The 16,862-nt window shown below is 39.2% G+C and overlaps 1 protein-coding gene across 1 annotated transcript; it reads right to left on the bottom strand.

Annotated features, from left to right (window-relative positions):
* Positions 1 to 285: 285 nt before the first annotated feature.
* On the bottom strand, positions 286 to 15,442 carry LOC131218050 (alpha-dioxygenase 1-like). Its single transcript, XM_058212734.1, has 6 exons — positions 15,302 to 15,442; positions 13,136 to 13,252; positions 3,490 to 3,635; positions 3,148 to 3,402; positions 1,507 to 1,734; positions 286 to 582 (listed from the first exon to the last, which is right to left on the bottom strand). Exons 1-6 carry the CDS (start codon positions 15,440 to 15,442, stop codon positions 357 to 359), a joined length of 1,113 nt encoding a protein of 370 aa, XP_058068717.1. The 3' UTR covers positions 286 to 356.
* Between the last annotated feature and the right edge of the window lie 1,420 nt (positions 15,443 to 16,862).

Genomic DNA, 16,862 nt, shown 5'->3' with positions numbered 1-16,862 from the left:
GCCCAGAGTATTGCGAACGCAAGTCCAACGGGCCATGCATCCTGACCCCTGGCCAGCCTTATATGTGGGGCCAGTAAAAAAACACCAGAGCTGGTGACAGTAAATGTGGAAGTTGTCATCAGTAAAAGTGGATGTTTGAAGAAAAGATAATCAGCATTTCATTATCAGGGACCAACATGATTTATGGGCTGGGTTACATTCGTTGGGCCCATCAGTTGAACACGCTAGGACTGTTTAAAATGGTGGCCTAAGATAAGCCCACTTATATCGTTTTACACAAAGACGTAATTTATAGAAAGGCAAATTCACAAATTTTATTTAGTAATAAAAGCTACAGTAATACAATGACTGATCACTTAACGAGGAATCCGAAGGTAGATGGGAATGTAGTTTCTTGGTGACGGATTCGAATCCCAAACGGAGAATGCACTCGTAGAATTCAGCCATTTATCGACCATATGAGGATAGTGGCGGCCGAGCACGTCCTTCAGGCTCTCAGTCGTGTTCACCCACTTCAGGCCTTCTTTGGTATACGTCTCCTCGTCGAAGTTGCTCGTGAAAAATCGATCTGCTTTCAATCTCCTACACACAAAAAGAAAGGTAATGAAGATAACATATGATGGCGGGCCGGGTTGGCTTTTTGGGATTGCATACCAGATAAACATAGTCTGTAAATGGGCTGCGGCCCAGCGAATCGTGCTAGTTCAGCATGGTGGATGAAACACATACATCATGGTGGGGCCCACAGAGCTCCGACCACCAGCCACACTTCGTTGAGTCATTTTATCAAACACTTGGTGAGCAACATCAATGGCAAAGTAACCGAGTCACTGAACTGGTTCGATCCGAGTCGAGCTGGGGCAACTCATTTTCGAGCTAAAAAACAGCTAGACTCGGCTTCGAACTGAGTCGAGTCGAGCGAGCTATCCGAGCTAGCTCGGTTCGTGTACACCCCTAGACTGATCCGATGAATAGCTTGCAAGTTCCCGAATCTGATTGGATAAGGTCTTCTAAAAATGAGATGTGGAGCCAGCGAGATCCTAACCCGATAAACCAGTGTCCAGGAATTCTCTAACCCGACTCCAACCTGACCCATTAACGTGATGTAATTTCCTTGATCTGAACCCGAATTTAAGGTCCAGTAATAAACAGGCTGGCTGTGGGGCCTGTTTGACAACTATTTCATGGAGGCTTGGGCTTGGGCTTGGCCCTGGGCCTGAATTCAGGTCCAATTAATGAACTATCTGGACACGGATCTATAGGCCCAATTAACCAAAGGGGCATGCCTTAGCTCTGCTCATTGCCATAATTTCAAGATTTGGTGACTCGGACCGAGTTGTGACTCAGCTGAGTTGGGGTTGAGTCAACCAAGTCACCCTCTATTCTCAATTCTAACAGGTGATGTCAAACCAGTTCTTGTCCGATCGAGTCCGAGTCGACTCAGATGAGTTAAACTGGACTCATTGAGTTAACATTGACATTCTAAACTCAACTAAAATCAAGTACCTCGGTGCCATGAGAAGGAAGATGAAGAAGGCAGTCTCGCTGATCGCAAAGCCATTGATCTTCTTCTCAGCCATGAGCCCAACTAGCAAATCCAGGCTCTCTACATCCTCACCGTAGACTTCACGAAGGACAGCGATAGCTTCCTTATCATTGGTAAGATCTTCCCATTTCGCGATCGGCCGCATAAGCATATTCCTTCGAAATTGGTTGTATCGCGCTATGTATATACTGTTTGGACACACATTACAAAATAACACAATGTAGGCAAATTAAAACACGTAGGCCGCGTCTGGATGTCTAATAAAATTGAAGTGTGATAATTCAATTTATTAAAGACTAAATGACCAACATTGGACAAATTATTCCAAATCGCAATCGCTATTGTTTCAATTGCAATTCATGGTTTCTCATGGCTAAGTACTGAAAATGGTGCAATTTGGTAACTGAACAAACGTGACCTTCGTATTTGATTGTGCTCAAAATGCTACTAATGAAGTTAAAATCTTGTAAGATTACTTTCGAGTGCCGGCATGTCGACATGGTCGAGTCTGTTCTTTCCATTGATGTCATGAGGTATAATGTCCCTCATCCATTGTGGGTAGTTCCATAGATTGAGTGCGCCGCATGCTTGGTGGCCCATTGACATCATCAAGGTTTCAAATCCAATGGTTCTGATCTTCTTCTCCCCTTCAAGTCCAATCAATTCCTTCATTGGCGCCCTACATCAAACCAACATCTTGAACTTACTGTTCGATCCATCGCCATTTAAGTAACATACTAACATATAATTAATGGAATTAACTTATGTATCTTAGTGAGTATCTATGCATGGATACAAGAGAAAATACACAATGCTGGATCGAGCTGTTTTGTCAGCCTGGGAACTTTGCATGTTAGGCCCAGCTTCTGGTGATCTGAACCGTTCATGTAATGGTTCGTTGGACACCTTGTTGTTGGAATGAGTTAACCATGAGTCTAACTCTGATGGGAGATGCAGCAGTGATCTAACCCATTTAATGTCCCTATCATTCTGATATGGCCCCCACTAAATCTGGACCATCTGCTGTGTAGGGTGAGAGATACACCATGAGCTACCTCATCTTGTGATCCTAGCCATCCAATTCAGCTACCATTAACTGAGTACCATTAGTTGTAAGTATCCATTTTTGTAAGACAGCTTGGTTCATCTGATAGGGAACATATTACAAAGTATAATAGTTTAAGACTCGAATTAAAAAAAAAAGGAGAGACTTGACTAGCTTGAATCAACTTGACTCACCAAGACTCCAGAAAGCCTTATTTAGGTCATGTCTCAGTCAGAACTTGAGAAAGACTCGACTCAAATTGACTCTAAACACCGGCAAAACACAACAAAAGCTTGAAAAAACTCGACTTGGCTTAACGGCCCATTATTAATTATACATTTTAAATATTAAATATTACCGATAAAATTCAGAAAAACTCATTAGAACTTTTTGAGAAGCTCGTCTGAGTTTTCGAGTTGACTCGACTGCGTTATGAAATATTTCTGTCTCCCAATCAGGCTTCATTTAGTACCTATATTTACATATGTACATGTGTATGTGAGAATGTATCTGCATGTTTACATTTACATATGCATCTTTGAATGGGTATGCATGCCTTATGAAAAAGGCGTGGATAAACATACCGTTTAAGGATAGGAGGGGACTTGTTCTACCCTGGAGTGAGTCTATATCTCTTAACAAGATCTCATCAGGTAGAAGAGAATGCATTCTATAAACACTTACAAATTCCTCTGTAAGTGAATAGGTGACACCGTCGTTCTCGGGTTTTCGTATCCCAACGAACCTACTCAGAATTGAATTCCCGGTATGCCCAAAATGGTCCTTGTATGTCTTCCCAAGCAATCCGTACCTTCATTATGAGAAAACACATCTCAAAATGAACACATTCACAAACATTCAGTGTTGCTTTGAGTGTAACCAACCAAAAGTTACATACCAATTAGCTTGCATTCCGGCACGGAGAGTATCCATTTTAAGCAACTCGGCTGTCCAATCGATGGTGTGGATCTTCGCAATGACTGCAGATGTCACCAGCCGTGCATAACGGTATAGTTCTTCATCCTCAAGCTGGGGGTAGTTGTCCTGAACGGTTGTTTAAAATTCAATCGAATAATGAAATGAGAAATGATTAGAAATATAGTCAATGCATTTAAGCTATTTATGTATGTTGGTTTAGTTTCACACACACACACACACACACACATATATATATATATATATATATAAGTAAAAGAGAGAGTTATCCCTTCAACTTTTTTTGAATTTTGCTCGTGGAAATAGTTCCACATTGGAGAGAAATGAAGACCTTTTCTCCTTTATATTTTCTCCTTTATATAGAGGAGCATGTGGGAAGCTTCTATTAAATTCTTGAGTATCTTACGCTATGAACCACACCTTTAGCGCATGCCCGCCTACCGCAGCGTGTTAGGCTCGGGTTTGTCTACATGATACCTTTTTTCAACTAATTTTTTTTTTCCCCCTTTTAGCCAAGTCTGTCGCTACAACACGTTACACTTCTTTGCAACAGTGCTGTGACCGTTTGTAGAATCTTATGTTTACGTTGGCTCACATCTCAGAGCGCCAGGTATCGCCAAGTGTCCACCATGTAAGCCCTACACATGATACCTTTTGTTTTGTTTTGTTTTGTTTTTGTTTTGTTTTTTTTTTTTTGTTTTTTTGTTTTTGTATTTTTTGTATTTTTTGTATTTTTGTATTTTTTTGTATTTTGTATATATATATTTCCAGATTTTTCCTTTTGACTGAGTTAATCATTATAACACTTAGCACTTCTTTGTAATAGTGTTGTCATCGTTTACAAAAACTTATGTTTACGTTGGTTGACACCTCAACGCTAGGTGTCCGCCATGTAAGCCCTATGTTTTACTATAAATAGTAAGCTTTGAAAAAACCCAATCAATCATCACAGAACAACCACTTTCTAAAAAAAATAAATAAATCATCTCTATTTTTCTCTGGAAAATTACTGATTTTTTTAAAGATGAGATATCTTGAGCATCAACCACTTGGTGTTTTGAGTTGGTCGTTCCTTGCTGATTGGTGGTTGTATCACGAAGACTTTTCATTGTAAGAGATCTAGATCGGTCATATGGGTTGAGAAACATGCGCGAATGGTCTTCAGAAAAGCCACATGGATCTGTGCCTCCACAGAGTTTTTTAATATCATCTATATGATCCGTTCAAGGGTTCATAAATCCAGGTGCACTCTTTTTAATTGAATTACGGATAATTATATTTTTCTTGTCATTAATCTATTTTTATTTTATTAAGATTATTAATTTTGTGCATTGAAGCAACAATATGAAGACTAAAATCTACCGAGAGATTGTAGATTACTAGCAAGATGCAAAAATGATTCGCATGTTGCATTCACTTTTGTTACGAATGAGGGGGATCTGTCTACTTTACAGGAGACACTAAATGACATAAATATTGAGAAGTGGATGATGATGATGCAAGATGAGATGGACTCTTTGTATAAAAAAGAGAAGTGCGAGCTGGTGGAGCTTCCCATTGAGTGTAAAGCAATCGGTTGTAAGTGGATCTATCAGAAGAAACAAGACAGATACAAGGCTAGACTGGAAGTGAAAGGTTATGTGTAGGAAGATGTCGACTTCAGAGAGATTTTTACATTTGTGGTCAAGTAATTATCTATCATATTTATGTTGGCATTGGTTGCCCAATACAATATAGAAGTGGAACAAGTGGATGTAAAGACTTTTTTCCTACATGAAAAATTAGAATAATAGATGTACATGAAGGAACTAGAAGGGTTCAAGAAACATGAGTTAGAGAATATTTACCAAAAGTGAATATGATCATTGTGTTTACTTCTAAACACTGAGTGATGGTGAATTCATTATATTTATATTATATATTAAATACTCAATTATCAGTGATATTCAGAATGAAAGCTCTGGAGGTTGCAAAGAGAATTCTCGGCATTGAAATACACAGAGATAGGGAGATAAATAAGTTACAGTTATCCTAGGCAGAATACCTTGAGAAGATACTGGTGAAGTTTGTGATGGATAAGGGTAAACTGGTTAACACACCCTATGCTACTTACTTTTAACTTTCTTCAAAGCAATGCCCCATTATAGATGAATAAAAACAATTTATGTCTTGTATATCCTATTTGAGTGTGGTTGACAATTTGAAGAATGCCATGGTATCTATGAGAATAGATATTTAACATGTAGTAGTGAGCAGATACATGTTAAACCCTAACAAGCAGCATTGAGAGGTAGTAAAATGACTACCTCGCTATATATGAGGTATAGTGGATTACATCTTACATTTGAGAAATCAGAGGGAAAACTTATAAGCTATATTGATTTGGACTACACAGGAAATATGGACAATAGAAAGTCGACTTTGGTTACTCATTTCTGTTAGTGGGTGGAGTGATTAGTTAGATGTTGAAGCTTTAGTATGTGGTTACTCTTTCCACAACCGAAGCTGAGTATATGACAATTATAGAGGCATTTAAGGAATGTGTTTGGTTGAGAGGAATGATAAATAAAATAGAGCTTCAGCAGGAAGCTGTTTTGGTTAATTATGGCAACGAAAGTGTGGTTAATTTGGTAAAGAATTTGACATATCATTTTCATACTAAGCATATCGATGTTCGTCATCATTTTATCTGACAGGTGCTTGAGGAAGGCCGTGTTACTCTTGAGAAGATCCACATGAGTGTGAATTCAACGGATATGATTACAAAGGTGGTTCTCATAGAGAAGTTCAAATTCTGTTCGACTTCTCTGGGTCTAGCAAATGTTTGATGAAAACGAAGTGTGTAAGAGAAGCGACGACGGTGAAGATATGATGGAGACAATTAGAAATGGAGCTTGGAGTTGTAGATCATAATGATTGAAGCTAGGGTGGAGATTGTTGTCTGAATGTTTTCAATCTGCATAGAAACATGAGTTTCGATTGAGAGAACTCCGGATTAGACAAATTGGTCTTTGGATAGTTTTGGACAGGTTCGATTGATTGACTTGGGAGGTTAGAGCGATCGACAAAATTCCAAAAATTCAAGTTAACTCTCTAGGTACACTTTTGAGCATGTTTGACTGATTAAACATGTGAGTGCTCAATCGATCGATGATTGCTCGATCGATGTCGATCAACCGATGCTTAGTTAGATGGTGCAAGTAGTTTTGTATAATTACGTAATTTATTTCCTATTCCAAGTGTAACATTATATATATGGGTGTAATATGAGATTTTTTTTTTAAAAAGAAGGTGGGGCATGCCACCAAAATATATAAAAAAAGAATGGAATGTACAGTCTTTCGGGCCGGCCCCGACAGAAAGATACGGGCCTGGCCTATCATATTGAAGCTTAAACAACGGCTAAAGGCAGGAACAAAAGAAAAAGAGACCCCACTACACTCGAAAGCTCCCAAGCCCGACGTTATCAAGGACGAGGGACCCTTTGATGATCTTAGGAAGCTTAACACGAGAGGAGAGTTTCAGCATCATTGCATCTAGTCGTACTTCGCGTAGTTTAAGACTCTAAGCAAACAAAAGGAGAAAATAAATGACACCTAACCTACTGCATAGGGTTTAAGACTCCGGGTAGGCAAAATAAAGTAAAAAAAAAAGAAAAAAAGAAGAAGAAAGTATTACAGAATAAATAAAAGAAAGTGTGTGCGTGCTTTTGATATGTTTAGAATGTGTGAAAAGGAATGCGAATTAATTTGATCAGATATGAGAAGGAAAAGGGCAGACTTGACACCCCTTTTTTGTACAAAAGGGATAGTTGGATATCCTTGATTTTAACTCTACTTTGACTTTACTGCCTTCTTTCGTAGATTGTTTTCCCAGAGTCAGTTTCTTCAATTATGTAGGACCTTGACATTAGTCAAGAAATCACCAAAGTCTTCGGAGAGTAGGACTCACTCTATATCTCTCGCTTACTGACCCTCTCCATCTCTTGGGATTCCTAGGACCACTCTCTTTGAAATGACTGTTGTTGCATTGCATATATAGATCAAGACCGTCAGCTCGTAGTGAGCCAATGGTTGACACTTGTCCTTATTTCATGATTTCCACATATGCAGCATCCACTGATAGGTTTTTGCTAGGTAAAAAGTATGCCAAGTGGCCGTCGACTTGTGGCGAGCCAACGGTCCACATGGCACCATTCCATTTGATAAAATAGGCTCCTTGACACCTATTGTAATGAAAAACAGAAGTAGGGATGATGATATCGCAATTGGCTTGCCACGAGCCTACTGTTTTATTTTTCCAATCTTATCCGTTGGTTGCTTTCGAGAGGTGCTAGAGACCCTTAATATATGACATGTTTGGTTTTGTAATGCTTTATGGGTTGAATAGAGACAAATTTAAGGCATTTCAATAGGGTTTCTAGAGAGTCTTGATAATCAGCTAGGATTTAATTTGTTAGGACCTAGATCCACCGATCAGGTCCGCCGGTTGTTCCTGAGATGTGCCGAGGGTCTTACCCTTTTAAACAATTAGATTTTTAATAGTTCTTGAGTTGTCCAAGAATGATTTTATTAAAGATTAGTCAAAGTCTGAAGAGTAGATTAGTCTCATTTTAGGTGGGGGTGTCTACATATGGTTCTCGTCTGGGTTATTCTTTTACCTTTTGACTTTTTGATTCCACTACTACGATTATAATAGGCTTTTTTTGTGACTTGAAGTGTGGTTGAGCTAGCTCGGATATACTCAGTTCGCATTCCTAGATGATCAGGCTGACAGTGAGAATGCAGTTTGGTCGTCCCATATTTCACTTATGATTTTGGAAATTTTTTTTTTCAAAAATCAGAGAAAATTAAAACCATTTATTACTTTTGCATTAGTACTCATAGGGAAGTATGGAAGATGCCACGGATACCGTGTGTTTGCATTTTTGATTTTTATTATTATTTATTTTTGGATATAATATTGAAAAGAGGTCCCCACCTATAGAATATTGTTCCATGATGTTTTTATTGCAAAACATTTCTTAAATATTTTTTGGGTCATTTATTTTGAAAAGATATTCTTGATCTTGTAAGGAGGTGTTGTCACGCTATTTTTTTTCAGCCTTCTTTTTAATTTTTTTTAAATAAATAGGCTTGACTTGCCCTTTCACTTTCACTAGGGATTTTAACAGTTGTGATTAGAGCTAGTCTTTATTGTAGGGCACTATATAGTGCCATCCATCTTCATGTGCACTCTTAGTGGATGCAACAATCTTGCGAGCCATCGGAGATTGCTTTGTTGTCGATGTATTTTTTAGTGCCTGTAAGGAGATAAAAATAGCCTTAGTAGGAGGATTAAAGCATTGGTGTAGAGGGAGCGAAACTAACTTGAGTAGCGGACTGATGTTGTTGTCAAGTTGGCCATTCTGGAGAGACACTAATGTCTTAAACAATGCAACCTACATGAATGAACTTTTTTTTTTTCCTTATTGGGCATCTATTTATTTATATGTATGTATACGCATTTTTATTTTTTTAAAGCTAAATTGCATATGAATGAAAAGTGCGATGAAAAGGAAAACCTCTTTTATTTATTTATTTATTTTTATAATGATGTCAGACTTGTCTTATTAACGGGTTTGTGTTTTAGTGGTTCGAACGGCAAGGATCAAATATTTTGACTCAATCATGTATTACCTAATGATTTTTCTGAGTTGACTTCTAGAGAGTTATGATATCCTTGGGAAGTTTTTAGAGGAAATTTTACCCTAAGTCGGAGCAAGGTTGTAGGATCTTGTGACATCAGGATTGTCATATCTACCTTACACGGCTTATGCACCTTCGTAAATATGTGATTTCTTTGCTTTTCTCTATTTTTTTTCTTTTCTTTTTTCGACTATTCTTACCCATAGTGCCCTTTCGGGTTTCCTCTGTGTCTGGATTTGCCTTGGACACATTTTCATTCTTTTGATGAATTCTTTTTCGTTATGGTTGATGATAGAATTTCTTTAATGGCCAATCAATTGGTATCTTCAGGGAATTGCAGGACCTTGATCCATAGGACCTGAGGATTTTTAAACCAGTCTGAGAAGCTCACTTGATGGGGGAGAGGGTTTTGCCCCTAGGGGCCAATATTTTATTTTCCTTAACTTTTTTCCCTTTTTTTTTTCTCCTTTTGTGCTGTATACTCTTATTACTCTTCGGAGGTTGGCTATTTTCATGTCTTCTTCTTCTTCTTCTTCATTTTTCTTAAGGGCATTTGTTTTTATGAATGAAATTTCTGATTTTGGCTGTAACTCTTGGGTTGTCCCTGTGGTAACTTGATTTGTAGGCAGAATGCTGGGATTTGGTTGAGTCTAGGCATGTCTTTATGGAAGAAAGAAATTGACAATTGCGGTTTCAAAAATTCAATCATCCATTTCTTATTCTTAGGGGATAGGAATTCTCCAATAAATATTTCCCTAGTGTTTTCAGATGCCTCTCAAGTTTATGATCTCGAAGTCGGCAGGAATGACGTTGGCTTTTGGATTGAACTTGTAGAGAAGGTCCTCCAGTTCGAGGGTTGGATAATTATTTCCCATATCCTTGACCTTTTCCAAACTCATGAGTTCGAAGTCTAATTCTAGATTGAAAACATAAATGTTGACTTTGAATTCATGATGCTTGTCAGACAGCTTTGACATCTTATTGTTTGGATTTTTTTTTTAAAAAGATTTTTGGATATTTTTCACTTTTCTGAATTTTTTGTTGTATTCGGATTTGGATTTTTTTATTATTTATTTTATTTATTTATTTTTTGGAGTTTTGACAATTTTTTTATGTTTTAAAATTTTTGAGTTTTATTTTTTATTTTATGGGCATTTGAATTTTTTTTGGATGTTTTTGGATCTTGAAAATTTATGATTTTTTTACCTTTTGGTTTTTTGTGGTCCTTGAGGAGGATGGCACTGCGAACCAAGTGTTTCCTTTATTGCAACTGACATCCTTAAAAGATTGGTTAACTTATTCTGCCATCGTGGGGATTGTGATTTGATTGTTGCCGTGCTCTCCATCCCCTTAGAAGCAGGGCCAGGGAATGGAGTAGGCGGATCTTCATCGTTGTGTCCAAGCATCAAACAAATCTAAGGTTTGGCTCTAAAACACTGTGTGATATGATGTCCTTCGGGACACCCCTGAGGTGATAGAATATCTTAGGTTCTTGCAACTCAGATGGGACTTGGACTATGGTCCAGTCAATGTAGGGCATTGCCTAGATCTTCATTGTGCAACTTAATTAGAGTCGACCTATGTAGTTGATGATCCCCGTATTGATGAAGTTGACTGGTGCACAATTGAAGGGATCATTTTCCTCTCCATAATCTCTTTCTTTCCTGGGACCTTGCCAACATCCTTCTCATCTAGAGTAGGTTGATATCTAACCCCGTCCTGCCTAGATTTTCTCGAACACCAACGACTCGGGCGAGTCCTTGTATTCGAGTTGATAATATAAATTTGGTGCTTTGTAGGAGAAAATACATAGTTTGATCTAATAGGACACGTAGATGGAGTGTAGTTTACAGTCTTGGGCTTAAAACAGTTGTATGGTGTGTCCTTTTCAGAACGTTGTATGTCTATGACCAGGGGTTGAGGATCATAGGAGGTGGAGGGCGAAGGATTGGGGGAATTGACTAAAATCCTTCCTTTGAACATAAATGGTGGAGTGGGACTAGATGAGCCCCCTTGAAAAGTGGAGTCTCTTCCTAGGATTGTAGTTTAATGATTGAAGTTGGGCCCTTGGTTTGATGGGGCATGCGACAATTTCACTGGGAGGGTGTTTTTCCTTGAAGGACCAACGACTCACAATATGATGTCGGATCCGAGTTGGGAGCTAGTCTAATGTTGGCTAGAGAGTCTTTACCTGGAGAATCGTGCATGGATTAGTCCATTGTTGGCTTGAGATTGGAGGATATACTAATTCTAAGGCCCTCCCTTAGAGGACTAATGACGCACTGTTCCATGATTGACTGGAACTGGATTGTAAGCTAGCTCAGGGGTCTTTCTTTAGAGAAACAAAGGTGCATAAGTCCACGAATAACTAGTAGCAAGAGAGTATGTTGGCTTTAATGCCCTCCCATAGAGGACCAAAACTATAGGGGACGTTGAGTAAGATGGTGCCCCCTATAAGATGAGCGATGCAAACTTCGGGTGGGAGTTGATGGCATGGATGGAGTGAGCTGGATGGGGTGGAGATTCTTGCATGACACATTAGAAGTAGGGGTGCCCAATGTGTTGTGACTCGCTTGATATCATGGTAGAATATTCTATAGTATGCCGTTAGCAACTGCGATAGAGGTCGCAAGCAAAAATTTTCTTGGTCGATCAAATTTTGGAACACGTGTTTTAATGTAAAACAATAGTCTATCTTGTACCCCTTGGACCAATGGAACACATAATGCGCATTTTCATTATAGTTCAGTGGAAGAGGGTTCAATGGGGGCCTAGGCTATAGTGGGGCAAGAAGTTCCATTGGGACTAGAATGGGTAGTATTTCACCATAAGTTTGAGTTAAGATAGTGAAATGCCTAGGTTCTTGAACCGTACCCATTTACCAATTCTGATGGGAGTATTGCAGGTTTCATCTCTGTTGTTGTTTATTGTCCTTGTTGTCCTTGTTGAAGGGCGAAAGGTGCATATTGGGCAAATGCGCCAAGATTATCATCTTCTGTTGGACAGGGGACGAGGCTATCATTATTATCATTCTCGTATTCAATAGACTCTTCATCCACTTGATTTCACTTTTTCGAGGTGTCTTGATGCAGCCAAGGGGAGTTTGTTTTAGCCATTATTTTGGCTTCAACTTGTTTCTCGACACTAAAGAGTTGGGTGAAGTTATTGTATGGATACGAGACGAGATATCCAAATATACTCGGGTTTGCTGAGTGGACAATCATAGAGATTTGATCTTCATTGTCAATGTGCATTTTCATTTTGTCATCCATGGCTAGAGCTGGGCATCGGACCAAGTCGAATCGGATTGGGCCCAACTTTAGTCGGTCCGAGTTCTGCATGGCCTCACCCGAACTCGGTCCGATCTGGGACCGAGTCCAGGTCATCTGACTCGATCCAATCCTAACCCATACTGGCATGAACCGATCCGAGATCGGATTATGCTAGATTCGGATTGGTCCATTTTTTACAGTTTTCGCCACTATAAAGGGGTGCGCGAGGTGTTCCATCGCTGTGAGATGTTAGGGGAAAAAAGGAGTGGTGGGAGATGTTAGATTGGGATGAAGATGATGACATCGAGGCCCACATCAAAGCAACATGTATGACTCACTTGATGATTGCACTCTCTTGATTTCGGTTATACGTGTGCCAATGATGGTGAGAGTGAAGCCTCACATGGTAGCTATCATGTGGACATTTTATAAAAAACACTGCCCCAACTAAGAGAGTACTTCAAGTAGAGCATTTTTTCAAAAAAACATTACCTATTTAGAATGGAGTCTCTTAAGTGGAAAGCAGCCTGTGCAAATTTAGTGAGTACTAGGAGAGGAAAGGTTGCAAGGATAAGGAGAGACACCCGCCACTCAATTTGAAAGCAATAATGAAGGAGGTGAGAAGTGAAGTCATGTTCTGTAATATCACAGATATCCTCTCAGCAATGACGGACTTCACATTGGCCGCAACTATTGCTAAGCAAGCCGCGACAACGCTGGAATTGCACCCTTCCTCATTAAACCCCCACTTCGTTCTTGAGGATTGCTGCAAAAGTCATTGGAATTGAAATTTCAGCTACACAGAAATCATCCATGCACTTTGCGAGACACTTAGTAATTAATATCTTCGGGTGTGGGTAGGGTAGGGTGGAGAAGGGATGATTTGGGGATTTAGGGTTCGGCAGTAGAAAAACAGGCCGGGTAAAAGTGTAAGTGTGTGTGTGTGTGTGTGTGTGTGTGTGTGTGTGTAGCCTAATAAATCCGGTCTGGATCGAATTGGTCCGAATTGGATCCAATCGGATCAGATTTTGGATCAGGTCGGGTCGAAACAGGTCCTATCTGAACTCGACCCGAAAATATTTCGGATTTGGATAGGGCTACCTGATCCTAACCGATCCAGATTGTCGGTTCTGTTTGAATCGGGTCGGATTGGGTCGGATCCATCGGATTGGATCTGAAATGCCTAGCTCTGTCCATGGCTTACCATCGTCTAACATAAGGTAATGGGGAGTCATCATTCCTTTGTCTTAGGGCAATAAGATCCACCCTTCTGGGTGCCACATTTAAATTGCATGCAAAGTGGTCTACAAATGCTTGGGCATTTTGTCCCCTAGTCCTAATCTGATGATAATCAAGAACATGTACTAATTCAGAGTGCCACCTTTTAAGGACTTTTAAAATAAATGGATTAATGCTTCATCATTGCTTGTCATGACATTAAGTTCTCCATAAAATTCTTTGAGGTGGGCAACGGGACATCACATACTGTCGCATTGTTTGAATTTTGGTGCATCGAAGTTTTGAGGCACCCTAGCATCCGGGAACTGAAAAATATCCCTGAACTTGGTGGATGGTCCTATGTTGCTTCTGGAGTTCATTTCTCATGGTCTTGAGTTGATCCTCGAAATATTCTCAAAGGTGATCAATTTCAGAGGGGCATGACTGGAGGGGTCTTTCCCCTTGTGGTGCTTGGTTTGTTCCCTCCCTCTTCATAGTGACCGACCTTGTAAATACAATTATAACTTCCATTCGGAGAAGGCTAGACTTAACTGTTGAACCCATTAGGGAGAGTATAATATGTTTGGGTCCCACATGGGGCCCACAGAGAATTTGTTGGATTTGAACTGGGAGGGGAAACTATAAATGAAAAGAAATCCTAACTACAGAAGGATGTTATCTATTGGAATGTACATGCTCTTAGTGACTGGAACGTAATTAAGTATAATGAGGCTGGTTCCCATTAGGGGGAGGTTGCTAGATTTGACTAACATACGAGGGTTGGTATTAATATTGCCTCCCATTATGGGGAGGATATTGGAATTGGCTGGCTATATGCAAAGCTAGGTTTTAAACCAACAGGCTAACTGGAATGATCGACAGCTATGTCGACATACTTTGGGTTGATGGGGTGGCCATGATTTGGAGGAAGTGGGTCATGAGTTTCTATAATCTTTTTAGGCTGAGGGCCACTTTAGATATGGAGGGAGAAGCCGTGGGTTCTGCAATTGTGTGCTTAAGTGATCATGAGAAAGTGGACATCTCATCCTTGATAGACATGATAGCTTGGGTTGACATGACGTCGTGGTGAATGGAAATGGATTGTCGAGGGTGGTGAACCCATAGATGGTGTTCGAGTTCAGCGGTGTTAGAGGGACCTTTTGTTTTCTCTTTGTTGGACAATTCTTGCCCTCTTTCTCTTGTGTCAACGATATCCCTAATGAATATCATAGATACTGGCAAACCTTCACCAGATTTCTAAATATCATATTTGTACATACCATATTTAGACATTCTTGTAATATTCTCTTGTAACTGACCCCTAACTTGAGGATCTAGATTGCTATAAATAAGGTATGTAACTGACCCTTAAATTGAGGATATAGATTGCTGTAGATAATGTATGTAACTGACCCTTAAATTGGGGATCTAGATTGCTGTAAAGAAGGTAGAAGATCTATATTATGGACGGGAGAGCTCTTAGATGAAGATAGAGAAATTCATCACAAACATTCTTCTTGTGTTTGTAATATTGTCTTGTGTGTGTTGTGGTTTTGACATGGTATCAGAGCCAGGTCTCTTGCCATCATCTTAGAACAATCTTTATGCGATTTGTGATTTCTTTAGGCATAAAGAGGTTGTCTTCTTGGGTATTTTCATAGTTTCCGATTCTTGGCTCTTTGAAGTTGGATCTTGACAAGGCGTGGAGGTTCTTCACCGCTGGTTCTATGGCATTCATGGGCTGTATCAGATTCACTTGATCTGCTTCTCTTTTTTCTTGATATTTTTTACAACTTACCTATGCAAAAATCTGAGTTTGTGTGCATCAGATTTTCGAGTAAGAATTATTTTGCTTGGGCATTTCAATTCTAGATCTATATTAAGAGGAAGGAGTTATGGGGGCAGATTGATGGATTCGACACAAAGCCCACTAATCTAGCAAAGGACGTTCAATGGGAGGCAAAGGATGCTCGTATTATGAGCTTGATATTAAGCTCCATGGATTCTGCCATTATTCTTAATCTACAACCATATAAGACAGCAAAAGCTATGTGGGATTATTTGAAGAAGGTGTATAATTAAGATAGTTCGGCTCGAAGATCTCAATTGGAGTATGAAATCGCCAACTATACTCAAGGAAATATGTCGATTCAGGAGTATTATTCAGGTTTTGTCAATTTATGGACAAAATATACAGACATCGTGTATGCGTCAGTCTCTAATGATGCTCTAGAAGATATTCAGAAATCTGGCGAAGGTCTGCCGGTATCTATAATATTCATTGCTGATATCGTTGACATCTTGTCCTTTTTATATTATGTTTTTTATTTTTTTTTCCTTTTGATAATTATAATAAAGTGTAAAATATATAGGCAGAAAGATAAAGGAGACCAGTTTAAACTAGAATAATCAAATGAACAGACATGAATGTAAATGGGACCAGTATGCACTGGAATGTTAGAATCTAAAGGTAGGAAACTAAATGGACTAGTGGAAACTAGAATGTAAGATGCTTATGAGAAGGTAAAGCGACAAGTTTACACTAGAATGTAGGATGTAGGCAGGAAAGTAAAATGGACTTGTTTTCATTGGAGAACTGAAGAGTAGATGGACTAGTATTCATTGGAGTGCGAGAAAGTAAACGTGCTAAAATTATGGAATCCCTAAAAAAACCATAAAATCCCATTTTTTGAATTAGGCCCTAGCTATTGGCTAGCACATGTCCCTAGTGGAGTCGCCACCTTGTGAATGCCACCCTTGCGCGAATGCGGAAGATGCCCTTACTTCCTTGGCTTTCTTTCTTTATTTATTTAATTTGTTGGTTTGGTTAGGGTGTGGTTGACTTCGAGGAAAAAGTGCATTGGTTCTGGAGTTGCCACTAGCAAAATGAAACTTTAGAATCTACGGTTGGCTAGAAACTGTAGAATTACTTAAAGGTCGATGAATTATAAGATCCCTCAACTCAAGTAACTCCTGCGGTTGGTCTACGATCATAGATTCCGACTAGGAGCCTCAGTTACGAAAGATGAAGGAGTTAGGCACCCTTTTTCGCCCATATGATGGGTAGTCTCTACTTTATATGATTTTATGATTTTTTTTGGAAGAATTCAGTGGAGTTTTGGTATTATTGCATCTAGTTATAAGACTCCGAGATGGAA

This window comes from Magnolia sinica, chromosome 11, assembly GCF_029962835.1.
Source record: "Magnolia sinica isolate HGM2019 chromosome 11, MsV1, whole genome shotgun sequence".
Taxonomy (NCBI): Eukaryota; Viridiplantae; Streptophyta; class Magnoliopsida; order Magnoliales; family Magnoliaceae; genus Magnolia; species Magnolia sinica.
The sequence above is the reverse complement of the archived record's forward strand: the minus strand, read 5'-3'. Positions and strand labels throughout refer to the sequence as shown.

Coding starts and splice junctions, on each gene's coding strand:
- LOC131218050 (XM_058212734.1), bottom strand. CDS start 15,442: ATGAATGCCATAGAACCAGCGGTGAAGAACCTCCACGCCTTGTCAAGA. Junction 13,253..15,301: donor TCACAAATCGCATAAAGATT/GTTCTAAGATGA, acceptor TGACTTTTGCAG/CAATCCTCAAGAACGAAGTG. Junction 1,735..3,147: donor ATCCACGCCTTTTTCATAAG/GCATGCATACCC, acceptor GTGTCCAAACAG/TATATACATAGCGCGATACA.